General features: G+C 42.5%; 1 protein-coding gene across 1 annotated transcript in view; it reads right to left on the bottom strand.

Moving 5' to 3' along the window:
- PAFAH1B1 (platelet activating factor acetylhydrolase 1b regulatory subunit 1) overlaps positions 1–27,132 on the bottom strand; it is a 108,247-nt gene that overhangs the window by 8,105 nt on the left and 73,010 nt on the right. The window contains exons 3-9 of the mRNA XM_025361048.1: positions 16,651–16,735; positions 16,015–16,089; positions 14,911–15,117; positions 6,037–6,205; positions 3,676–3,778; positions 2,459–2,687; positions 289–390 (exon numbers count right to left, since the gene is read on the bottom strand). Coding sequence (XP_025216833.1) covers positions 289–390; positions 2,459–2,687; positions 3,676–3,778; positions 6,037–6,205; positions 14,911–15,117; positions 16,015–16,089; positions 16,651–16,735 — 970 coding nt within the window. The remainder of the gene's footprint in view (positions 1–288; positions 391–2,458; positions 2,688–3,675; positions 3,779–6,036; positions 6,206–14,910; positions 15,118–16,014; positions 16,090–16,650; positions 16,736–27,132) is intronic.

The following is a 27,132-nucleotide window of genomic DNA, read 5'->3' as shown; positions in this document are numbered from 1 at the left end:
AACAGGTCTCTAAGAATGCTGCTGCTTCTCCATAAGAGATATAACACAATTTTTTAGCATGTCTCCCTCAAACACCGACTAGCTCTACAGATTCTTTATAGAACCTGCATTCTAGAGAAGTAACTTTCACATCACTGTAACGACAAAAGCTAAAGGAAAACTATATTTATAAAGAAGTTATTTTAAAACCCAGTATAATTCAGATTTAATAAGATATCACAAAGCATTAATCCAAAAAGGTATAAACAGTGAAGATACAAAAGAAACGGTAGGATTATGCAAACTTACAAGGGTCATAAGGCACATGCCAGTACTGACATCCCACATCTTAATAGTCTTGTCTCTGGATCCAGACAGCAAGAATGGCCCAGGTTTACCACTTTTTTTAGTCTACAGAAAACATAATAAAAATTAAGTTGCCTACACAAGAAGTTAGGTACAGACTTTAAATGGTTTCTACCTAATAATGATCTATATTTCCAATTTTGTTGCATTTTGGTGGTTTGTTTTGAGACAGAGTCTGGCTCTATTACCCAGGTTGGATGGAGTACAGTGGTGCAATCTCGGCTTACTGCAACCTCCGCCTCCTGGGTTCAAGCGAGTCTCCTGCCTCAGCCTCCTGAGTAGGTGTGATTACAGGTGTGCACCACCACACCAGGCTAATTTTTGTATTTTTCGCAGAGATGGGGTTTTGCCATGTTGGGCAGGCTGGTCTCGAACTCCTAACCTCAGGTGATCGGACCACCTCGGCCTCCCAAAGTGCTGGAATTACAGGCTTTTGAACTACTGCACCCAGCCCAATTTGTTTTTATCTGTTGAAATACACAAGTCTTTAACACCATACCTAGGCTATATAGGAAGGACCCAGATAATATAAGAACAGAAAATCTCTGTTTAGGCTAGGACTCAGTTTTCATAAAACCAACAGATAATACATTTACTTTTCAACATTTCTGTAATCACTATTTAATTTAGCTTTTACAAATCCAACCAGAATCAAATTTATTTATTTATTTTTTTGATCTGGATTAGGGAATATTCATTTATTTCAAGACAGGGTCTCATTCTGTCACCCAGGCTGGAATGCAGTGGAACAATCACAGTTCACTGCAGCTCTGAACTCCTGGGATCAAGCAATCTTCCTGCCTCAGTCTCCTGAGTGGCTGGGACTACAGGAGTGCACCACCACACCTGGCTGAGTTATTGAAAATTTTTTCCTCATTAGTATAGTGGTGAGTTTAAAAACAAAAACAAAAAAAAAGCTTTCTGTAGAGACAGGGGTCTTGCTATGTTGCTCAAACTCCTGGGCTCAAGTGATCCTCCTTCCCTGACTTCCCAAAGTGCTGGGATTACAGGCGTGAGTCATCATCATACCTCTGGCGGTGTGATGCACCAGAATCAAATTTATGACACACAGCATGTAACCACCACCAAAGGGCAGTAAACAGAATCTGAAAATGCAATGGGCCAACCAAAATAAAGAGAACTCACAAGAGAAGATTCATTTAAGAGGGAACTGCCTCTTTTCTTTATTGAAATGTAGTTTTAAAAATACACGATAGGAATGCCTCTATCAAAATCAGTGTGGGGCTGGGCACAGTGGTTCACATCTGTAATCCCAGAACTTTAGGAAGTTGAGGCAGGCAGATCACTTGAGGTCAGGAGTTTGAGACTAGCCTGGCCAACATGGCAAAACCTTGTTTCTACTAAAAATATAAAAAATTAGCTGGCAGGGTGGCACATGCATCCATGGTCCCAGGTACTTAGGAGGCTGAGGCAGGAGAATCGCTTGAACCCGGGAGAAAGAGGTGGCAGTGAGCCGAGATCACGCTACTATACTCCAGCCTGCGCAACAGAGTGAGGCTGTCTCAAAAACAAACAACACTTTTAGACCATTCATTTTCATTCATTTATTAGAAACAGGGATCTTGCTCTGTTGCCCCAGGCTGAACTTTAACTTCTGGACATACGTGATCCTCTTGCCTCAGCCTCCTGAGTAGCTGGGACTATAGCCATGTGCCGCTGTACCTTGTAGGTAATTTATTTTTAACATGTTAATCAGAAAGACCAAAATCATAAAGAGGACAAAGAATCACAAAGAAATGTGTTAAAGCTCCAGACTCAGCTAGTACTTTTAAATGATCAAGAACATCAGAGGCCACCATATGAAATAGTCTTCATTTAAAGAAACATTTATACCATCACATCTGGGATTAATTTTAAAAAATAAATACTGAACTGCATTTTACCATAAATTTATAAATAAAATTATTATGTTCATTAATGAAGGCTATTTTTCTGACAGATACTGTGAAGAGTAGAGAATTTCAAGATTCAGAATTCTGGGATGCAGATTTTTAAATGCATTAACAGCCATGAAACTGGGAATCAGCAAAGTTATCTAAGGATTTAAGATATCAGCAGTAAAACCGTGAAGACAAGTTTATATATACAGTACCTCAGATCCTGTTGCTTCAGAGATGGAGGAATATGAGCTTTCTGGAGCCCAGGAAATGCATTCTACCACATGCTCATGCTCTCGGAGCTCAGCCTTGCATTCCTTTGTTGCTACGACCCACACACGCACAGTCTGGTCATTGGAACAGCTGGCTATCAGAGTGCCATCTTGATTTGGTCGTACCATACGTACCCATTCTCTGTGTCCTGTGAATGTCTTCACACAGTAGCTGTCAATATAAATAATAACTTACATTGTGAATGACAATCATCGGGACACTTTCCAGAAGTGATATAAAAATAGCTATGTACTGGGATGAAGAGAATGGTACCAAGTCAGAGATGCAAGTCGACAGCATAAATGTACAATCCTGGCTAATTAAAGTGGGAACAACAAGCTAACAGGCGCATCATTAAGGAGCTAACAAAATCAACATCTAGAAGATAAAATATATATAAGAAATAAAATATTTCAAAACTAAACGCATACTTAAAAATATTTCTAGCCATATTGGAAAAAAGCTATGCTCTACTAATCTGAGTAAAACTAGTAAGTTTGTGTGACAAAAATCAAGTGTAATTCTACGCACAACCAAATTCAGTCTAACAGAGGTATACCAGCACAAACATTATTTACATTTTCATTAAAACCCACAGAGAGATTACCTAAAAGAACACCATAGAGGAAAGAAGCCATTACACAGAAATGCCTCTCGAGGACATGGAGTCTCTCCTTACCATGTCTCTGTGCTCCTTTTTGGAAGACAGGTACAGACCAAGCTTAGTTTTAAAGTATATTTAATATGACTGTCATAGTGATCATTCTGGGTTAAAGCTGAAATGACTGAAACACCAGAACACAATTTTGTTTTGTTTTTTATAAATATGTCTTTAAGCTGATGCCTTTTTTTTTTTTTTTTTTTGAGACAGTCTCACTCTTGTTGCCCAGGCTGGAGGGCACTGGTATGATCTTGGCTCACTGCAACCTCCGCCTCCCGGGTTCAAGTGATTCTCCTGCCTCAGCCTCCCAAGTAGCTGGGATTACAGGTGTGCCCCACCAAGCCTGGCTAATTTTTGTATTTTTAGTGGAGACGGGGTTTCACCATTTGGTCAGGCTGGTCTTCAACTCCGGACCAGGTGATCTGCCTGCCTTAGCCTCCTAAAGCACTGGCATTACAGGTGTGAGCCACTGATGCCTTTTCAACCAAGCTTACTTACCCAGTTTGCACTTCCCACATTTTTATGGTTTTATCCCTTGAAGCGGACACTAGATGATCTCCATTGGGCATGATGGCTACTGAGGAGACATTGTGGTCGTGGCCTGAAACACACAGCACGGCGGGACGTTACGGCACATTAGGAAGCAGCACCCCCAAGAGCAGCGAGACATCAATTCACCATGGGGTCTCCCCACGTCAAAGCAAGTTCTAAATACACTGGATTTTATACAAATTTGATAAGAAACCTGGATTTACACGATAAAGTTAAAAAAATCAGTAAAAACAATCCACAAGGAAACAGTCAACTCCATTTAGAATTAAATTTCAACCTGTACAAATGGTTTAAAAACGTAAGGCATCAGGATTATCAACATTTGAAATATATTTATATACTTACCTCAGTGAGTCTGAATGTTTACATATAAACGCTAGGAAAAACAATTTCTTTCTTTTTTTTTTGGTGAGGCAAGGACTTGCTCTGTCACCCAGGCTAAAGTGCAGTGGCGCAATCACAGCTCATGTAGCCTTAAACTCCTGGGCCCACGAGCTCTTCCCACCTCAGCCGTTGAGTAGCTGGAACTACACAGGTGTGGCACCACCACACCCACAACATTTTAATTTTTTGTAGAGACAAGATCTCCGTATTTTGCCCACACTGGTCTTGAACTCCTGTCCTCAAGCAATCCCTCCTGCCTTGGCCTCTAAAAGTGCTGCGATTATAGGTGTGAGCCACTGTGCCTAGCCTCTAGACTGATATTCTAAAATATAAAAAAGATAAAACAAATGGGTAAGAAAAATGGGGAACTGGTTCTCTGTTTAAAATGGTGGGCCAGGCGTAGTGGTTCACGCCTGTAATCCCAGCACTTTTGGGAGGCCAAGGCGGGCGGATCATCCGAGGTCAGGAGTTCAAGACCAGCCTGGCCAATACGGTTAAACCCTGTCTCTACTAAAAATACAAAAATTAGCTGGGCGTGGTGGTGCTCACCTGTACTGCCAGCTACTTGGGAGGCTGAGGTGGGAGAATCACTTGAACCCGGCAGGTAGAGGTTGCAGTGGGCCAACATCGCGCCACTGCACTCCAGCTTGGGTGACAAAGCAAGAGGCCATCTCAAAAAAAGAAAAAAAGTGTTCATGTGTGGAATTCCTGTAATTATAAACTTCCCCAATGCATTTAATTGGGCGCGGGGGGCGAGGAGAACACAATCTTCAAATTATGCCCTTTAGGGCCGGGCATGGTGGCTCAAGCCTGTAATCCCAGCACTTTGGGAGGCCGAGGCGGGCGGATCACGAGGCCAGGAGATCGAGACCATCCTGGCTAACACGGTGAAACCCCGTCTCTACTAAAAATACAAGAAAATTAGACGGGCGAGGTGGCGGGCGCCTGTAGTCCCAGCTACTCGGGAGGCTGAGGCAGGAGAATGGCGTGAACCCGGGGGGTCGGAGCTTGCAGTGAGCCGAGATCGTGCCACTACACGCCAGCCTGGGGCATAGAGCAAGACTCCGTCTCAAAAAAAAAAAACAAACAAAAAAAACAAAACAAAAAAAAAACAAATTATGCCCTTTAGGTAAACACACAGTTTACTCATGTGTTAACATCATGGATAATCTGTATGCACTCCTTGTACAAAATCCCAACATTCAAATGTCATCATGTGTAAAGAAACAACAAAAATCCCTACGTAATGAGCATCTCCTACGTGGCAGGTACTACACCAAGATGATTTATCTTATGACTTCATTTTATCCTCATGACAACTGTATGACTCTGGTATTATTACCTCTGTTTTGCTGATGAAAGAGGTTTAAATTTTCTAATGCCATAAGTAGACAAGTAGGAATCTGAACCCAGGTATCTGTCTCTAAAGCAAATATACTCTCGTTCCACAAACATACTGCCTCAGAAAAGAGTTCCCACAACAAGACCCAGGAAACAACTTAACAATGAATGAGGGCACGGGATATGTACCCTTATTTCATTTAAGTGAGCAAGATAAACTGGGTTCCAGTTTTCACTATACCTACTCTCTCTGGTCTTCAGTTTCCCAACTACGAAAAATTAATAAAACACAAACAAAACCATTTTTAACTCAAATACAGATAAACAACCTGGCAGTTTTTCTTACCAAAAAATACTCATACAAATATTTTATATAAAGTACTAAGAGCTACTTAAAACCTCGCAATAGAAACGACTCTCAACTACTGTGACTTCTCCCTGGACTATCTACATCGTACGCTCTTCCACCAATACAGACAATTAAGAGGTGCATAAAGGAACCCCGTACACTATTAGAAACAATATTCTTTCTGAAGTACCATGATAGAAATTACTATTAAAGTACTATCCTCTACCCCTTACCATGCATGGTTCTGATGCATTCAAAGCCCTGAAAATCCCATAGTTTAATGGTCATATCTGCAGAACAGGAAGTCAGAAGCTTGCCGCTGTGATCGAACGAAATGTCCTGTACAGAGTCTGTATGTCCTTTAAGAGTTCGTTCAAAATCTCCAGTCTCATAATCCCACACCTGTCAAGTGAACAGAAAACTGTTTAACACCAACTCCATCACTCTTTTCTTGTTTCATATTTGCACTCAGCAGGCCAATCTGGCACCTTATTGAGCAATTAACCAAACAAGTAACAAAAGATAACTAACTTAGAAATACTGTATCTCATGTACAAATTGGTCTTTTTTCTACAGGGAAAACGAACGTTGCAATTATTAAAATCTATCTCTAGTACCACATTTGCAAGGTTTCTATCACATAACCAACTGTAATAGTGATAAAGTATAATAAAGTCACAAAACACAGTCCGTTTCCTGTCTCAGAGCAGGAAAGACATGTAAATAAGGAAATTTTAGGGGAAGAAATATGAGAAAAGAAAGAAAGAGATGGAAAGGAAAGGGAAAGAAAAGGAAAGGGGAAGGGGAAGGGAAAAAGGACCTTAAGGGGGCTATAGCAGGTATTTGTATGTAGAGTATTTGAGGAATAATGATCAATACTCAATTCTACTAGACCAGCAAAACTCAGACATCTGAAGAGCCAAGGAAAGATTTCAGAAGATGTAAACTGTTCATGAATAGCAAATGAACAAAAGCATATGTCATTTTGAGTTAAAAAGTGAAATATGACCGGGCGTGGTGGCTCACACCTGTAATCCCAGCACTTTGGGAGGCCGAGGCGGTCGGATCACGAGGTCAGGAGATCGAGAACATCCTGGCTAACACGGTGAAACACCGTCTCCACTTAAAAATACAAAAAATTAGACGGGCATGGTGGCGGGCACCTGTAGTCCCAGCTACTCGGGAGGCTGAGGCAGAATCGCCGTGAACCTGGGAGGCAGAGGTTGCAGTGAGCTGAGATCCACTATAGCCTGGGCGACAGAGCAAGACTCCACCTCAAAAAACTATATATATATATTTATATATATATAAAAATATATAAATATATATAATTATATATATATATATATATAAATTTTAGCCAAGTGCAGTGGCTCATACCTGTAATCCCAGCACTTTGGGAGGCTGAGGTGGGCGGGTCACCTGAGGTCAGGAGTTGGAGACGATCCTGGCCAACATAGTAAAACCCTGGTCTCCACTAAAAATACAAAACTTAGCTGGGTGTGGTGGTGCGTGACTGTGGTCCCAGCTAATCGGGATGGAAGGCTAAGGTGGGAGAATCACTTGAGCCCGGGCGGCGGAGGATGCAGTGAGCTGAGATTGTATCACAGCACTCCAGCCTGGGCGACAGAGCCAGACTGTTTCAAAAAAAAAAAAAGAACAGTCACATTTTAAAAAGATAATTTTGGAGTGCAGTGGTGTGATCAGAGATCACTGTAGCCTCATACTCCTGGGCTGAAGAGATCTTCCTGTCTTAGTCTGTCGAGTAGCTGGGACTACACAGGTGTGCACCACCATGCCTGGCTAACTTTTTGATGTTTTGTAGAGATGGGTCTCAGTATGTTGCCCAGGCTTATCTCAAACTCTTCCATTTTCTTTTTTTTTTTTTTTTTGAGATGGAGTCTCACTCTGTCGCCTAAGCTGGAGCGCAGTGGCGCAATCTCAGCGCACTGCAACCTCTACCTCCCGGGTTCAAGCAGTTCTCCTGCCTCAGCCTCCTGAGTAGCTGGGACTACAGGCATGTGCCACCACACCTGGCTAATGTTTGTATTTTCAGTACAGATGGGTTTCACCACGTTGGCCAGGACGGTCTTGATCTCCTGACCTCATGATCCACCCGCCTGGGCCTCCCAAAGTGCTGGGATTTCAGGTGTGAGCCACTGCACCTGGCCCTATTTTCTTTCTTCTCTTTCTCTTATTTTAATTGACAGGGTCTCCCTCTGTGACCCGTGGTGAAGTGGAGTGGTGTGATCACAACTCACAGCAACCTCGAATTCTGGGCTTCAGTGTTGTTCCCACCTCAGCCTCCACAGGAAGTAGGACTACAGGTGCACACCACCACACCCAGGTAATTCTTTCTTTCTTGTAGAGACGGGGCCTCGCTATGTCGCCCAGGTGGGTCTAGAGCTCCTGGCCTCAAATTGATCCTCCTGTCTTCACCTTCTGAGCCACTAGGATTACAGGTGTGAGCCACTGTGCTCATCCCTCCTCCTGCTTCTTATCACAAATATTTTTCTGTGCCACTAAAAACTCAGAAAGTATTACTTTGGGCATGGTGGCTCATGCCTGTAATTCCAGCACTTTGGAAAGCCGAGACGGGTGGATCACCTGAGGTCAGGAGGTCAAGACCATCCTGGCCAACATGGTAAAACCCCGTCTCTACTAAAAATACAAAAAATTAGCTGGTCTTCGTGGTGGGCACCTGTAATCCCAGCTACTTGGGAGGCTGAGGCAGGAGAATTGCTTGAACCCGGGAAGCAGAAAATGCAGTGAGCCGAGATCATACCAATGCACTCCGGCCTGGGCAACAGGAGTAAAACTCCGTCTCAAAAAAAAAAAAAAAATTGCGGGCTAAACCACCATTATAGAAAACATTATGGTGAACATTTCTGAATATAAAAAAATTCTGTCCTCATTTTATAATACTTAGGTCAGACAGCAATGGGGAAAAAGAATTAGTGGGTCAAAAAGTATAAACTTTTAAAGCCTTCATATACTCTGTTAAACTGATATCCCATAAGACTGTATCAAATGTAATGAGAATGACTACTTTATCAAACTCATCACTGGGGATTCTTATTTAATAGGTAAAATATCTTGACAATTTCACACACACACACGGCAATTTTTTTTTTTTTTTTTTTTTGAGACAGAGTCTCGCTCTGTCACCCAGGCTGGAGTGCACTGGCATGATCTCGGCTCACTGCAATTTCCGCCTCCCGAGTAGCTGGGATTACAGGTGCCTGCCATCACACCCGGCTAATTTTTCGTATTTTTTAGTAGAGACAGGGTTTCACCATGTTAGCCAGGATGGTTTGATCTCCTGACCTTGTGATCCACGTGCCTTGGCCTCCCAAAGTGCTGGGATTATAGGCGTGAGCCACCGGGCCTGGCGCAATTTTTTTAAGACAGGGTCTCACTCTGTCACCCACACTGGAGTACAGTGGCTCAATCATAGCTCACTGCAGCTTCCAACTCCCAGGCTCACGTGATCCTCCCACCTCAGCCTTCCGAGTAGCTGGGACTACAGGCATAGGCCATCACACCTGGCTAATTTTTTAAGTACAGACGAGGTCTTGCTATGTTGCCCAGGCTGGTCTCTAACTTCTGAGCTTTAACAGTCCTCCCACCTTCGCCTCCCAAAGTCCTAGGATTATAGGCATGAGCTACCACACCCGGCCCATAATTTCAGTGTTTATTTCTTCTGCTGTTAGTAGTAAGGCCAAACTGTTGTTACTATTTGGTTAGTTGTTACTACCTTTTATTTTTTTGAGACAGTCTTGCTCTGTTGCCCACGCTGGAGTGCAGTGGAGTGATCTCGGCTCACTGCAACCTCCGCCTCCTGGGTTCAAGCCAATTTCCTGCCTCAGCCTTCCAAGTAGCTGGGACTACAGGTGCACGCTGCCATGCCCAGCTATTTTTTTTTGCATTTTAGTAAAGATGGGTTTCACCGTGTTGCCCAGGCTGGTCTTGAACTCCTGAGCTCAGGCAATCTGCCCGCCTCGGCCTCCCAAAGTGCTGGGATTATAGGCGTGAGCCACCACGCCTGGCCTGTTACTACCTTTTTTTGTGAATTGTCTGCTCGTGTACTATGTCCATTTTTCTGAGACGTTAGTGGTTTACACATCTGAATTCTTCATGTTATATATTAAAGTTGGCAATCCAGCTGGGCAAGGTGGTTCACCTGTAATCCCAGCACTTTGGGAGACAAAGGCAGGAGAACTGCTTGAGCTCAGGAGTTTGACACCTGGGCAACATGGCAAGATCCCCTCTCTACAAAAAATAAAAAATCAGCTGGGCATAGTGGCACATGCCTATAGTCCCAGTTACTGAGGAGGCTGTGGTGGGAGGATAGCTTGAGTCTGGGGAGGTCGAGGCTGCAGTGAGCCATGACTGTGCCACTGTACTTCAGCCAAGGCAACAGAATGAGACCTTGTTTTACACACAAAAAAAGTTGGTAATCTTTCTTTTTTTTTTTTTTTGAGACGGAGTCTCGCTCTGTCGCCCAGGCTGTACTGCAGTGGCCAGATCTCAGTTCACTGCAAGCTCCGCCTCCCGGGTTTACCCCGTTCTCCTGACTCAGCCTCCTGAGTAGCTGGGACTACAGGCGCCCACCACCTCACCCGGCTAGTTTTTTGTATTTTTTAGTAGAGACAGGGTTTCACCATGTTAGCCAGGATGGTCTCGATCTCCTGACCTTGTGATCCGCCTGTCTCGGCCTCCCAAAGTGCTGGGATTACAGGCTTGAGCCACCACGCCCAGCCGGCAATCTTTCAATTGCTTATTAGTTGAACATATTTTCCAGTTTTGTTTGCTGTTTATTTACTTATCTTTTAGAGATAGGGTCTCGCTTCGTTGCCCAGGCTTGAGTGTAGTGCCATGACCATAGCTCACTGCAGCCTTGACCTTCCAGGCTCAGGCGATCCTCTCACCTCACCTCTTCTTTCTCCATGTTTAAATTAGTTCTAGCCGGGCACGGTGGCTCACACCTGTAATCCCAGTACTTTGGGAGGCCAAGGCGGGTGGATTACTTGAGGTCAGGAGTTAAAAATCAGCCTGCCTGGCCAACAAGGCGAAATCCCGTGTCTACTAAAAATACAAAAAATTTAGCCAGGTTTAGGGGCGCACGTCTGTAGTCTCAGCTACTCAGAAGGCTGAGGCAAGAGAATTGCCTAAACGCAGGAAGCAGAGGTTGCAGTGAGCCAAGATCGCACCACTGCACTGCAGCCTGGGCAACAGAGCATCTCAAAATAAATTAGCTCTAAATGACAATCAGAAAAATCAATCTAAAAATTTAAATAATGTAATTAAAAATACTGTCATGAACTGGTCTAAATATACATCCCTCTATAATATTTTTCATAAATTATTGTTCAAAGGTTGATGACAACTGAATGTTTTTAAAAGAAACCAGTTTTATTCATCAAATGCATGTAAGACATTATTTAAGACAATTTTATTGTTATTAATAATTATAATATCAGCAACAGTTTATTGAGCCCTTACCATCTATTTGCCAGGCATTGTTCTGTTACATTCATTACATATGCATTACTTTTACACTGCAGAATATAATACAGTTATTTATTTATTTACTTATTTAATAGAGACGAGGTCTCACTTTGTTGCCCAGGCTGGCCTCCAACTCTTGGACTCAAGTGATCCTCCCGCCTCAGCTTCCCAAAGTGCTGGGATTACAGGCATCTGAGCCACAGCACCTGACCACACAGATATTTTTAAATAAGAAAATTGAGCCTTAACTGTATCAACCCCTTTGCCCAAGATAGTCATAAAATTACAAAACACTTTCTGTATGTTGTCCTTTGAGTATTTTGGAAAATCATTCTATTGCAGTTGTCATTTAAAAATAACTTAGCTGGCCAGGCACAGTGGCTCACGACTGTAATCCCAGCACTTTGGGAGGCTGAGGCAGGTGGATCATGAGGTCAGGAGTTTGAGACCAGCCTGACCAAGATGGTGAAACCCCATCTCTACTAAAAATACAAAAATTAGCTGGGCGTGGTGGCGGGTGCCTGCAATCCCAGCTACTCGGGAGGCGAAGTCCAAAAGAGGACAGCTTGTTACTGATGCTGATACACTGCTGACACTGAGTGCTCCTCTGGAATCTGGCCAGCAAAAACTGTTTTAAACAGCTTCCATGTCCTAAATCATTTAATCCTCCCCCAGACCCTACGAGGTAGGTATTTATTAATAATCTTCATTTAATAAATCAAGAAAGCCACAAAAAGTTAACTTGCCCATAATCACATTAACTATTGAGTGGTAGAGCCAGGATTTGAACCCAGAGCCAGTGCCCCTGACCACTAACTATCCTACAAAGCCTCTCTATATAAATAAGATGATCAGCTTAAAGTTACTAAAATGATGATTCATTAGAAACAAAGAAAAGTATTTCTAAAATAAATCAGTCAAAAGTTAACAAAACCATATATAACTACTTTTCATTAATGAAACAACCACATGTGTGCACATTTAAAGACTAAATGGTATGAGGAGGTTTCCTGTGGCCAGAAAAAAATAAAAATAAAAAGACCAAGTTGAAGGGTGGACTCTAAGTAGTTGCTGTGATACGTGGTATGATTACAAATAAAAAGTTCTAAAACTTCCATTTGTAATAATTTTAAATCAGACTTAATAGATACATTTTAAGGGGGTACATTTACAGTTCTGTTTATGCTTTTATAATACTGTTATAAAATCAACAGTTAAGCCTAGATTCTAGATTTTCCACCGTTTTTTTTTTTTCTTTTGAAAGAGTCTTGCTCTGTCGCCCAGGCTGGAGTGCAGTGGCGCAATCTCGGCTCACTGCAACCTCCACCTCCCGGACTTCAAGAAATTCTCCTGCCTCAGCCTCCTGAGTAGCTGGGAATACAGGTGCCCATCACCACACCCGACTAATTTTTGTATTTTTGGCAGAGACAGAGTTTCACCATTTGGCCAGGCTGGTCTTGAACTCCTGACCTCGTGATCCACCCGCCTCAGTCTCCCAAAGTGCTGGAATTACAGGCATGAGCCACCACGGCTGGCCAATTTTCCATCTATTAAAGAATGTCTACCTCCATCCCAAACCTCACAAGAGCAGTTGTAGTGTTTTAGTACATAACGATGAAAGACTATCATGAAAAAAATTTAAATGCATGTCTATTTTTTAAAATGGAGTACATTAATGTATTAGGCATATAATTATTTTACCCTCCAGAAATCCATGATGCTTGTATGAATGTAAGACTCCCTTACAATGACTCCACAGCCACCCTCCTAAATCACAAGCCCACAGGGTGCAAGTCACTGATTTAGAAACTAAAGAAATCACATAAACACACTGTAAAACAATGTTTAATTTGAAGAACTAGTTAAGTACAGTCGCATTTAAATTATGCCTGTATTTTTTTTTTCTTTTTTGAGATGGAGTCTTGCTCTGCCCTCCAGGCTGGAGTGCAGTGGCGCGAGCTCGGCTCACTGCAAGCTCCGCCTCCTGGGTTCATGCCATTCTCCTGCCTCAGCCTCCTGAGTAGCTGGGACTACAGAAGCCCGCCACCATACCCAGCTAATTTTTTTGTATTTTTAGTAGAGACAGGGTTTCGCTGTGTTTGCCAGGATGGTCTTGATCTCCTGACCTTGTGATCCACCCGCCTCAGCCTCCCAAAGTGCTGGGATTACAGGCTTGAGCCACCACGCCAGGCCTATGCCTGCATTTTATGCTGAACTGCTATATGACATATACAATCTACTCACATTTTCTTAGTTATACTTTTTTTTTTTTTGGAGACAGAGTCTTGCTCTGTCACCCAGACTGGAGTGCAGTGGCGTGATCTCGGCTCACTGCAAGCTCTGCCTCCCAGGTTCACGCCATTCTCCTGCCTCAGCCTTCCGAGTAGGTGGGACTATAGGCGCCCACCACCACGCCCGGCTAATTTTTTTGTATTTTTAGTAGAGATGGGGTTTCATCATGTTAGCCAGGATGGTCTTGATCTCCTGACCTCATGATCCACCCGCCTTGGCCTCCCAAAGTGTTGGGATTACAGGCGTGAGCCACTGCGCCCAGCCGATTGGTTACACTTTTGTAAATGAAACTTAATATCTGTAACTTACTTACTTTGAAACAACCCTTAGTATAGAGAGACCTACCTAAATCTACCTATATTGCAACTATCTTATCTTTCTGTAGGAGGTTTATACAACTGTCATTTTACTGTGTCTGGAACAAAGGCAACTTAAAAACAACTCTTTTCCTAATTAAAAAAGCACAACATTAAAAGGTACTATATGTTTACTGTGGAAAAAAAATTTTTAAATGAAATATATAATTTATAAAATGAAAAGCTCTTATATTCCCCTACTCCTGGAAAGCCAATTTTAAATACATCAAGGAAAGTCCAATTTAAATGAATCCTCTACTGAATTCGTTTGCAGTATAGATTCACCCTATCAATTACTAGTTTTGTCAAATGGTATTTCACACACAACCTCTGTTTAAAGGTAAGGCACACACTTTTCATCCTCTAAGAACAAAAACTGTTCAAGCACAAGGTGATCTACTGACATCAACTCAGTGACACCCGACTTTCTCAAATTCACCATCGAACTTACCTGGCAGCATGCCTCTCAGGAGCCACAATGGTATTTTATTCCAATTCTGTCTTTAAGATTCAGAACCAAATCACTACATTTCAAAGAGTACCTCCTGTCCCTCTGCATAGGCCCTCATTTTCAGGATCTTTTTTTTTTTTTTTTTTGAGACGGAGTCTTGCTCTGTCGCCCAGGCTGGAGTGCAGTGGCCGGATCTCAGCTCACTGCAAGCTCCGCCTCCCGGGTTCACGCCATTCTCCTGCCTCAGCCTCCTGAGTAGCTGGGACTACAGGTGCCCGCCACCTCGCCCGGCTATTTTTTCGTATTTTTTTTTATTAGAGACGGGGTTTCACCGTGTTAGCCAGGATGGTCTCGATCTCCTGACTTCGTGATCCACCCGTCTCAGCCTCCCAAAGTGCCGGGATTACAGGCTTGAGCCACCGCGCCCGGCTTATTTTCAGGATCTTTTAATTTTCTTCACCCTATTAACTTTAAGTCTGCTTTTAGCAAAAAATTACCTTAATAGTAGCATCCTCTGAAGCAGAGACCATAACACTGAACACAGGATGGAAAATGACTCGAGTGACTGGACTCCTGTGACCACTCAATGCATATTTTTCTGGCGGACGGGGAATCCATTCTTTTGGGTCTCGTTTCTGACCAAGAGGTCCACCTGACGTAAATTCTTCTTTTGCTTCATTTAGCTTTGATTCTAATTCCATAACCTTGAAAAAGAGCACGTAGTTACGTACAGATAGATTTCAATAAAAATAGCATGTGACATTTTAAAAAACTGCATTTTGCAACTATATATGCAGGATACTTGAAAAAATTTCAGTAATCTCCAAGCATTTGTCAAATTTAAATGAAAATTATTTATTTTATACAGCATCAAAACCTAAGTCATGAGGAAACTAAAAACTGAGGAAAATTCAGTACAATTGCCTTAACTCTTTAACACAAAGAAAAACTTCAATTTATATCTGGTGACAGAGTCTTCTAATCAAAGAAGGGCAGTGAATTTGCCTTGGTCCCTCTAAGGCTGCTACTCTTAGTAAGTTCTTTCCAAACCACATTATATATGGTAATCATATTAATAATAAAAGCTAATATTTATTGAGCATCTACTATGTGCTAAGCACTTTTCTAAGAGCTTCGTAATAAATGATCAACTCATAACAATGTTATTTACTTATTCTAACTTTGCCTATGAAGTATACATTTTAGGACTGGAATATTATTTGTTGTATTTATAGATAAGAAGAAAAGCTCAGAGATAAAAATGACTTGTCTAAGAGCACACTGTAGTGCTCTTTTCCCAGCATCAATCACAATGGCTCCATGTGTTCTTTCCTTCTAAGTGCACAAATGAGTTCTTTCAGTATCAATTCCTCCAAGTCAGGACTATGCAGATTCCACCCAGTCAGCAACTCCGGATATGCGAGTTACCATGTATCTGCAATAATATGCCTAGGTCATACTTTTCATAAAGCACAGAAAATGTATTTTTATTTGCTTTTTAAAGATTAGATGCAATTATTAATTAATGCAGATGAATAGCTATTTTCAGAAAGTTTATATAACTGAATACAACTAATTTTAAAGAAACAAGACTTAGTTACCTTCTTCTGTAACCTAATAACAGATGTCCATTTTTTTTCCAAAAGACCAGCATACTTTTTATCTAATTCTTCATTCTAGAGAAAATAAAGTTAGAACCTTTTAAGAATGGCTTAACTATGATCCTCAAGCCAAAGATTACTCATCTTTAAGCCCAAACATTACTAAAAATCTGATTATAAAAAAAGGGAGTGGCTGGACACGGTGGCTCACCTGTAATCCCAGCACTTTGGGAGGCTGAGAAGGGTGGATCACCTGAGGTCAGGAGTTCAAGACCAGCCTGACCAACATGGCGAGACCCCGTCTCTACTAAAAATACAAAAATTAGATGGGTGTGGTGGTGCGCGCCTGTAATCCCAGCTACTCGGAAGGCTGAGGTAGGAGAATCGCTTGAACCCGGGAGGCAGAGGTTGCAGTGAGCCGAGATCACGCCATTGCACGCCAGCCTGGGAGACAAAGCGAGACTCCATCTCAAAAATAAAAATAAAAAATAAAAAAAGGGAGTGAAAATCAAGTTCAGTACCAAGTAGACCACAATAATAAATGACAAAATTGTGCATAACTGTTAACTACAGATACCTGAGTAAAAATCCACTCATTAACTCTACTTTGAAGAATTGTTAAAAAGTAAAACATACCATATCTAATTCAGCTTCCTTTTTAAAAACTGAATATGCCTCTTCATAGCCATTTGAACGAAGATAATCTGCTATAGCTCGATTTCTGAAAGAAAACAAATTCAAATGACTCCTAAAAAAAAGACCTCATTTCTATTTTGAAGAAATAGAATTTATTTAAAATCTCATTAAGCCAAGATACTCTTGAGAGTATTCCCTTTCAAATCATACAAGTGTTTCATTAAAAAGGACACCCCCGCAAAGCCCTCAGAACTTTTAGCCCCTGTCATAGTACATCCATAATATTATATTCTTAGTTATAAGTTTTTCTTTTTTTTTTTTTTAACATCAGAAGAGAAATTACATATTTATAAGTTTCAAATGTGTTGCTTACCTCACAAGCTGTAGGCACTCTATAGATCAAGCTATGGCTCTGTGACAGCAATCATCAATTTTGCTAACATTTACATTTAGTCTTTCTTTACTACTTGTTATACACTCAAAGGCTGACAGCTGGAATTTAGTTTTGCAGAGAAAAGTTTTGAGAAAACTACAGTATTTTCATATTAGAAATAACTTTGAACCACTGGAGTCGGTGAAAAAAAGAAATCATACACTATAAACTTAGTCTACTGTCATAGAATGAGACATTCATTTAGAATTAGAACTTGAAAGTTAGAGAAGCTGAATTAGCCTTTTCATGTTTGCCTTATACAGTCTGAGTACCCTTTATACAAAATGCTTGGGACCAAAAATGTTTTGGGCCAGGTAGATAGATAGATAGACAGCCAGCCAGCCAGACAGATAGATAGAGATATATAGATAGATATATAGATATAGATCACGAGGTCATGAGTTGGAGACCAGCCTGGCCAATATGGTGAAAAGCCCGTCTCTGCTAAAAATACAAAAATTAGCTGGTGTGGTGGCACATGCCTGTAATCCCAGCTACTTGGGAGGCCAAGGCAGAAGAATTGCTTGAACCTGGGAGGTGGAGATTGCAGTGAGCCAAGATCCTGTCACTGCACTCTAGCCTGGGCAACAGAGCAAGATTCCTTCTCAAAAAAAAAAAAAAAAAAGGCCAGGCGTGGTGGCACATGCCTATAATCCCACCTACTTGGGAGACTGAGGCAGGAAAATCACTTGAACCTGGGAGGCAGAGGTTGTGGTGAGCCCAGTTCGTGCCACTGCACTCTAGCCTGGGCAACAACAGCGAAAACTCCATCTCAAAAAACAATACAAAACACGTTCCAGTAGTATTGTAGAACTGGTGGGATTACTGACTTTAACTCAATGGTATGTTTAAAACAAATCAGCAAAGATAACAGGGAATTACCAGCAAACACTTTATGTTCCAGGTAATTATCAGCATGCCAAAAATCAACGTATAATAATTACAGGGTTAGGCCGGGCGCAGTGGCTCATGCCTGTAATCTCAGCACTTTGGAAGGCCGAGGTGGGCAGATCACAAGGTCAGAAGTTCAAGACCAGAGGCTGGGAGCGGTGGCTCACGTGAGCCTATAATCCCAGCACTTTGGGAGGCCAAGGCAGGCAGATCACAAGGTCAGGAGATCCAGACCATCCTGGCTAACACAGTGAAACCCCATCTCTACTAAAAATAAAAAAAAATTAGCTGCGCATGGCGGTGGGCGCCTATAGTCCCAGCTACTCGGGAGGCTGAGGCAGGAGAATGGTGTGAACCTGGGAGGCGGAGCTTACAGTAAGCCAAGATTGTGCAACTGCACTCCCGCCTGGGTGACAGAGCAAGACTGTCTCAAAAAACAAACAAACAAAAAAAATAGTAGTAGTAGTTCAAGACCAGCCTGGTCAACATGGTGAAAACCCGTCCCTACTACAAATACAAAAATTAGCCGAGCATGGTGGCAGGCGCCGGTAATTCCAGCTACTTGGGAGGCTGAGGCAGGAGAATTGCTTGAACCTGGGAGGCAGAGGTTGCAGTGAGCCGAGATTGCACCACTGCACTCCAGTCTCGGCAACACAGAAAGACTCTGTCTCAAAAAATAATAACAGTAATTAAAAATAATTACAGTGTTAGACAATCACATTCAAAGACATTGAGGAGAGGTAAATCTTAATGTTATTACAAGTCTGTGTCTGTGTCTGTGTGTTACTCATACTACAGCTTGTACCTTCCTTCTGGGCTGTTTCTACTAATGGCTAACTCCATTCATGCTGAAGTATCTTCTTTACACAGAGCTGACTCTACTTTTTGATTTCCACCAAGTAATTATACTTGGGCCTTCCAAATCAATATACATATATATTTTTTGGAGACAGGGGTTGCGCTCTGTCACCCAGGCTGGAGTACAGTGGGTCGATCTCGACTCACTGCAACCTCTGCCTCCCGGGCTCAAACAATTCTCCTGCCTTAGCCTCCTGAGTAGGTGGGATTACAGGCACATACCACCATACCCAGCTAATTTCTGTATTTTTAGTAGAGACGGGGTTTCGCCACGTTGGTCAGGCTGGTGTCAAACTCTTGACCTCAACTGATCTGCCCGCCTCGGCCTCCCAAAGTGCTAGGATTACAGATGTGAGCTACCGCACCTGACCCCAAGTCAATGTTAAGAAGGCAATGGCTCTCTCACGAGGTGCAATCAAATATCTTCTTTTGTCAAAGCCTGTACTACAAATCTTCAACAAAAATAAATTTTCCTTTTGTTAGAGTGTTGCATCCTGGCTGGACATGGTGGTTCACACCTGTAATCCCAGCACTTCGGGAGGCCAAGTTGGGCGGATCGCTCAAGGCCAGGAGTTTGAGACTTGCCTGGGCAACATGGCCAAAACCCTTCTTTACAAAACGTACAAAAAATTAGCTGGGTGTGGTGGCAGGATCACCTGAGCCTGGGAGGTCAAGTCTGCAGTGAACTGTCATTGCACCACCTGCACTCCAGACTGGGTGACAAAGTGAGTCCCTGTCTCCAAAAAGGAAAAAAAAAAAAACAAAAAAACCTGCATTCCAAAGTAGTAAGAGGAAAAAAAGGCTGCAACACATTTATTTCTTAGCTTCATTTTCTTTTAATATAAAAAACAAACTTCAAGCAAATAAAGAAGAATATGTCAAGAAATCATATATATTATTCTTAAATACTTAATGTTCCTACCAAACTCTATTAGCTCAATTGCTATTTTGGGGTCAAGTCCTAATGCCTGAAACTCTGCCTGAAAACACACTACACAGCTTCAAACAATAAAGCTCACATAACACATAATACATATGTGTAACATATATACAAATTACAACAACTGTAATCTTTTTTTTTTCCTGAGAAATGGTCTAAAGCTCTGTCTCCCAGGCTGGAGTGCAATGGCACAATCATGGCTCACTGCAGCCTCAACCCCTCCGGGCTCAAGTGATCCTCCCACCTCAGCCTCCTGAGTAGCTGGGACCACAGGTGCATGCCACCATGTAGGGCATTTTTGTTGTTGTTGTTCTGTAGAGACAGGGTTTTGCCATGTTGCCCAGGCTTGTCTCAAACTCTTGGGCTCAAGAGATCCTCCCACCTTGGCCTCCCAGAGTGCTAGGATTATGGGCATGAGCTACCATGCCAGGCCAACAATTACGGTCTTAAGGAACATTTTTTTGTAAAGGAAAAGTTAAATGGTGACACTTTTCCAGGTAAAGATAATATTAAAGGAAAAATAAGAAAAATGATTACTCCCTTTTCCTTCTTAAAATCAGTAGGACAGAATCTTCAGTACCACTTCTTCTGCCTCCACATCAGGCCCTACTGAAAGGTCTTCAAGTGCAATAACATGCATGGAACTACCATTCTTAGGATAACAATGCCTTCTTCTGGAATACCTCCTGAAGACCTGAGGCTGTTTCACAGTTAATCTTTTTTTTTTTAAAGAAGAAGGAGCACATTCTAAAACAACCATAAAAGTACAGCAGTACAGGTTTTTTGTTTTTGTTTTTTCATAGAAATAATAACACTGTTTTAGTTCTATTAAATTCTGTTCTCGGCCGGGCGCGGTGGCTCACGCCTGCAATACCAGCACTTTGGGAGGCCAAGGTGGGTGGATCACGAGGTCAGGAGATCGAGACCATCCTGGCTAACAAGGTGAAACCCTGTCTCTACTAAAAATACAAAAAATTAGACAGGTGTAGTGGCAGGTGCCTGTAGTCCCAGCTACTCAGGAGTCTGAGGCATCCGAAGAATGGCATGAACCCGGGAGGTGGAGCTTGCAGTGAGTCAAGATTGCACCACTGCACTCCAGCCTGGGTGACAGAGTGAGACTCCGTCTCAAAAAAAAAAAAAAAAAAAAAAATTATATATATATATATATATATACTCCTACCAGCAATGTAGCCACAGCCACACTTCTAGCCACATATCAGGTAAGTAATATTGTCAGGGTTAGGGAAAGAACTCCAGCTGGGCGTGGTGGTTCACACCTGTAATTCCAGCAATTTGGGAGGCCGAGGTGGGCAAATCACCTGAGGTCAGGAGTTCAAGACCAGCCTGGCCAACATGGTGAAACTCCGTCTCCACTAAAAATACAAAAATTAGCCAGGTGTGGTGGCATGCGCCTATAGTCCCAGCTACTTGGAAGACTGAGGCAGAATTGCTTGAACCTGGGAGGTGGAGGTTGCAGTGAGCTAAGACTGCGCCACTGCACTCCAGCCTGGGCAACACAGCGAGACTGTCTCCAAAAAAAAAAAAACCCAACAACATAAAAAAACATCCAGAGAATTTTAGCACTACCACCTTTGATGCCCTGCCTCTCAATATTTAAGCCAACAACTGGATCCAGTTAATGCAGAACCTTTAACTTCAGCAAGGTTTACCACTATTACTAAAAGTAAGAAATAATTAAAGACTGAAGAACCTCAGCAGGTGGCAGTGGCTCACGCCTGTAATCCTAGCACTTTGGTAGGCTGAGGCAGGAGAATGGCTTGAGCCTGGCAGGTTGAGGTTGCCGCAAGCTATGAGTGAGCCACTGCATTCTAGACTGTCTATCAGAGCAAGACCCTCTCTCAAAAAAACAACAAACAAAACAAAATAAAAACCCACAAAATTCTTGGTTCTAACAGCCTAAAGAGTGCTTCTAGGGCTTGCTAGTAATTTCAGTTGACCTAGAGTAGATTTTCATCAGCTTGCTTTCTCTCCTTCTCTCTCTCTCTCTTTCTTTTTGAGACAGAGTCTCGCTCTGTTGCCCAGTCTGGAGTGCAGTGGCGCGATCTCGGCTCACTGCAAGCTCCGCCTCCCGGGTTCACGCCATTCTCCTGCCTCAGCCTCCCCAGTAGCTGGGATTACAGGCATGCGCCACCACGCCCAGCTAATTTTGTATTTTTAGTAGAGGTGGGGTTTCTCCATGTTGGTCAGGCTGGTCTTCTCAAACTCCTGACCTCAAGTGATCCACCCACCTTGGCCTCCCAAAGTGTTGGGATTACAAGCGTGAGTCACTGTACCTGGCCACATCAGCTTTATTAAGGATGGAATCTTTGCCTCTTTAAAACCAGTCACTAGAATTAAACAGAAATTCACACAGAAGTAAAACAGAGTAGACCAAAACCAGTAATACTGTAAAGAATCAGAGAAGGCTGGGTGCGGTGGCCCATGCATATAATCCCAGCACTTTGGGAGGCCCAGGAGGGCGGATCACTTGAGGCCAGGAGTTCCAGACCAGCCTGGCCAACGTGGTGAAACCCCGTCTGTACTAAAAATACAAAAAATTAGCCAGGCATGGTGGTGGCCACCTGTAATCCCATCTACTTGGGAGGCTGAGGCAGGAGAATTGCTTGAATCTGGGAGGCAAAGGTTTCGGTGAGCTGAGATTGCGCCATTGCACTCCAGCCTGGGCGACAGAGCAAAAGTCTGTCTCACACACACACACACACACACAGAGGTTAAAAAAAGAAAAATGGTTAAGCAAAATAAAAAAGAAAATGGTTAAAATCAAAACTGAGATGAAGGACTTTTATCCATGAGCAAACAGATCCTAGCTAGACATAGCCTAGGCTTAAATATCAAACTATTACAAACGTAACGAATGAAATTATTTTCTAAACTATCAGAAGTTTATGAAAATGCCAGGATTTGATTCTATCTGACTTCCTACACTCTTTTCATTGTTGTTTTTATCCCCTAGGGTAATTTCTGCAGCTGTAATACTAGTCTTAACACCTCATCAATACCACCCATAAGATTTTTTTTTTTTTTGAGATGGAGTCTTGCTCTGTCGCCCAGGTTGGAGTGCCGTGGCGCGACCTTGGCTCACCACAACCTCCGCCTCCTGGGTTCAAGCAATTCTCCTGCCTCAGCCTCCTGAGTAGCTGGGATTATACGCACCCGCCACCACGTCCTGATGATTTTGCGTATTTTTTGCAGAGATCGGGTTTCATCACGTCAGACTCCCAGAGTGCTGGGATTACAGACATGAGCCACCATGCCTTGCCAATAATAGTGTTTTACAAACTGTATACTCTAGCATTCTAAGAATGAAAAAAGTTCTAAGAGTTCTGTAACCATTTTACTTTCACTGCTCATATGAAGAAAAAACAAGGTTAAGTCAAAGGCTGATGAACTGAGATATTTTCTTACTAGACCCATTTAAACAGATACACTAATAGCCAGGACAATCCTAGCAAAAAGAACGAAGCTGGAGGCATCGCATTACCTGACTTCAAACTATACTACAAGGCTACAGTAACCAAAACAGCATGCTACTGGTACCAAAACTGACAAACAGACCAAGGGAACAGAACACAGACCTCAGAAATAACACCAAATATCTACAACCATCTGATCTTCAACAAACCTGACAAAAACAAGCAACAGAGAAAGGATTCCTTATTTAATACATGGTGCTCAAAAAACTGGTTAGCCATAAGCAGAAAACCGAAACTGGACCCCTTCCTTACACCTTATACAGAAATTAACTCAAGATGGATTAAAGACTTACATGCAAAACCCAAAACCATAAAAATCCTAAAAGAAAACTTAGGCAATACCATTCAGGACATAGGCATGAACAAAGATTTCTTGATGAAAATGCCAAAAGCAACTGCAACAAAAGCTAAAATTGACAAATGGAATCTAATTAAACTCAAGAGTTTCTGCACAGCAAAATAAACTATCATCAGAGTGAGTGTGCAACCTACAGAATGGGGGAAAAAAAGCCCATCAAAAAGTGGGCAAAGGATATGGACACTTCTCAAAAGAAGACATTTATGTGGCCAACAAACATATGGAAAAAAGCTCAACATCACTGATCATTAGAGAAATGCAAACCAAAACCACAATGAGATACCATCTCATACCAGTCAGAATGGTGACTATTAAAAAGTCAAGAAACAACAGATGCTGGCAAGGCTGTGGAGAAATAGGAATGCTTTTACACTGTTGGTGAGAATATAAATTAGTTCAACCATCATAGAAGACAGAGTGGTGATTCCTCAACGATCTACAAGCAGAAAAACCATTTGACTCAGCAATCCCATTACTGGGTATATACCCAAAGGAATATAAATCATTCTACTATAAAGACACATGCACACTTCTGTTTACTGCAGCACTATTTACAATAGCAAAGACATGGAACCAACCCAAATGCCCATCAATGACAGACTGGATAAAGAAAATGTGGTACATGTACACCATGGAATACTATGCAGCCATAAAAAGGAATGAGATCATGTCCTTTGCGGCAACATGGATGAAGCTAGAAGCCATCATCCTCAGCAAACTAACACAGGAACAGAAAACCAAGCAGCGCATGCTCTCACGCCTAACTGGGAGTTGAACAATGAGAACACATGGACCGCAGGGAGGGGAACAACACATACCCGGGTCTGTTGGTGGGGGCGGGGGCCAAAGGGAGGGAGAGCATCAGGACAAACAGCTAATGCATGTGGGGCTTAACACCTAGGTGATGGCTTGATAGGTGCAGCAAACCACCATGGCACACATTTACCTGTGTAACAAACCTGCACATTCTGCACATGTATCTCGGAACTTAAAGTAAAATAAAAACTTAAAAAAATAAAAAATAAAAAAGAGGGCCGGGCGCGGTGGCTCAAGCCTGTAATCCCAACACTTTGGGAGGCCGAGACGGGTGGATCACGAGGTCAGGAGATCGAGACCATCCTGGCTAACACGGTGAAACCCCGTCTCTACTAAAAATACAAAAAAAAAAAAAAAAACTAGCTGGGCGAGGTGGCGGGCGCCTGTAGTCCCAGTTACTCGTGAGGCTGAGGCAGGGGAATGGCATGAACCCGGGAGGCGGAGCTTGCAGTGAGCTGAGATCCGGCCACTACACTCCAGCCTGGGCGACAGAGCGAGACTCCATCTCAAAAAAAAAAAAAAAAGATACACTGAAAAGGCTAAGCTTGCATATTCAGGGCAACAACGGAGACAACATGCATTACTCTAAAAGGTCCAGGGGCCCAACAAATCTGAGATGTCTGCAGGGCTGTTGAAGGCTCTGTGAAGGTAACACAGAAGACCAGGCAGTATCAAGCATGACACCACCAGGAGCACACCTGGAGTCATCTTTAGTACTCTCCTCCAAAAGCCATCTCTCACACCAACCCAGGATATACCATTTTAGATAACAAGATGAAACTTGTTATAGTCTTGGGAGAGTATGTGAATAAAATTTATTTCCAGGGCAGAAATATACAGGGGATCATTCCCTAAGCTGCAGCCACAGGATATCAACCAAGTCTCAAACGGGTATCAAGCCTTCCTAATTTTTTTTTTTTTTTTTTAATGGAGTCTCACTCTGTCACCCAGGCTGGAGTACAGTAGCATGATCTCAGCTTGCTGCAACCTCTATCTCCCGAGTTCAAGTATTCTCATGCCTCAGCCTCCTGAGAGTTGGGATTACAGGCGAGCACCACCATGCCCAGCTACTTTTTTTTGTATTTTTAGTGGAGACAGGGTTTCACCGTGTTGGCTGGGCTGGTCTCGAACTCCTGGCCTCAAGTGATTTGACTGCCTTGGCCTCCCAAAGTGCTGGAATTACAGTCATGAGCCCCCATGCCCGGCCAAGGCTTGCCAATATTTTCTTTTTTTTTTTGTCTGCGACGGAGTCTCACTCTGTCGCCAGGCTGGAATGCAGTGGTGCAATCTCAGCTCACCACAACCTCACGACTCTCCTGGCTCAGCCTCCCAAGTAGGTGGAACTACAGGTGTGTGCCACCACACGCTGCTAATTTTTGTATTTTTAGTAGAGATGGGGTTTTGCCATGTTGGCCAGGCTGGTCTCGAATTCATCATCTCAGGTGATTCGCCCACTTTGGCCCAAAGTGCTGGGATTACAGGTGTGAGCCACTGTGCCCAGCCAAGACTTCCTAAATTCTTATGCTAAAATACCCCACCGCGTCTTCAGGGAAAGGGCAGCACAGATGTGATGAGTTCCTGGCCATAGGTCTTATACCTCTCCAACCTCATGTACCCTAAGAAATCTGTTTGACAAACTGATTGCCATTACCATCCTTCACCATCATATTTTAAGATAACTACTTCCAAAAGGCAGTTCAGGATTCAACTACTACAACTACTACCAATCTTGGGACAAGTACAAGTTCAGCAAGAGGCTACAATGAGACCTTATCCATGGCAGAGACAAAATGAAGAACAACGAAATTCAGGCAACTCCGGGTGAGTGGAACTTTATCTTCCCCATCAAGCAAAAAGAACCCTGCACCTGGTAACCAGCCTGCTGGCTCCCATTTCTTTTCATCAGACAGCTGGGTCTCAGGTGACATCCTGATATACCCTCCAGACCACAGCAGCAACAAAAGCCAAAAATGATCTACCAAATAAGTATATCACACTGCATTTTCAAAAAAGCAAAACCAAATAAATAAACAAAAAATATGCATTACTGTTCATTCTCATATTTGGATTAAATTTCTTGAGTTACAGAAACACAAAACAGAGGGCAGTCACTGAACAGTTGTTTTCAGCCTCCACCCTTTTTTATTGTGTTTCCCTCTTTACCCTTTAACCTGTTAAGAAAAATAACTTTACTGAAAACTAAAATACTTAAAGGTATGAGACAGAGAAAGGGGGTTGGGGGAGTGGGAGAGAGAATGTCACACTAACCGGGCTGAACTCCTAATTATGTTGTTTTAAAGTTACTATATTATTGACTGACACTTAGAAAAAACCTGCATGGCCTGCTACAGGCCAGAAGTCAGCTATGTTTCCAGAGACAGAGAGATTTTGCCTTAGTTGTTCAGCATAATTTACAACTGTGAGATCCTTTCAGGATATATTCCTGTAAAAATATTTTGCATTATTTCAAAAGCTCATAAGGAAAAGTCAGGTTGTACAATAAGATAGCCAGTACAACTGTCATGTATTGAATAGTTTGAAACATTTGTATTTTTAAAATGTAAACCAAAATTTCACTATAAAACATGTAAAGAAAAAAGGAGAGAGGAAGAAGGGATGAGTGTCTGTTATTCCCAGTTTTATACAAGGGAATATAAAAGAAGGTTAAGTTATATATGGTCCCTTGCCTCCT

Source organism: Theropithecus gelada, chromosome 16, assembly GCF_003255815.1.
Source record: "Theropithecus gelada isolate Dixy chromosome 16, Tgel_1.0, whole genome shotgun sequence".
NCBI lineage: Eukaryota > Metazoa > Chordata > Mammalia > Primates > Cercopithecidae > Theropithecus > Theropithecus gelada.
This window is presented reverse-complemented; position numbering and strand designations above follow the sequence as displayed.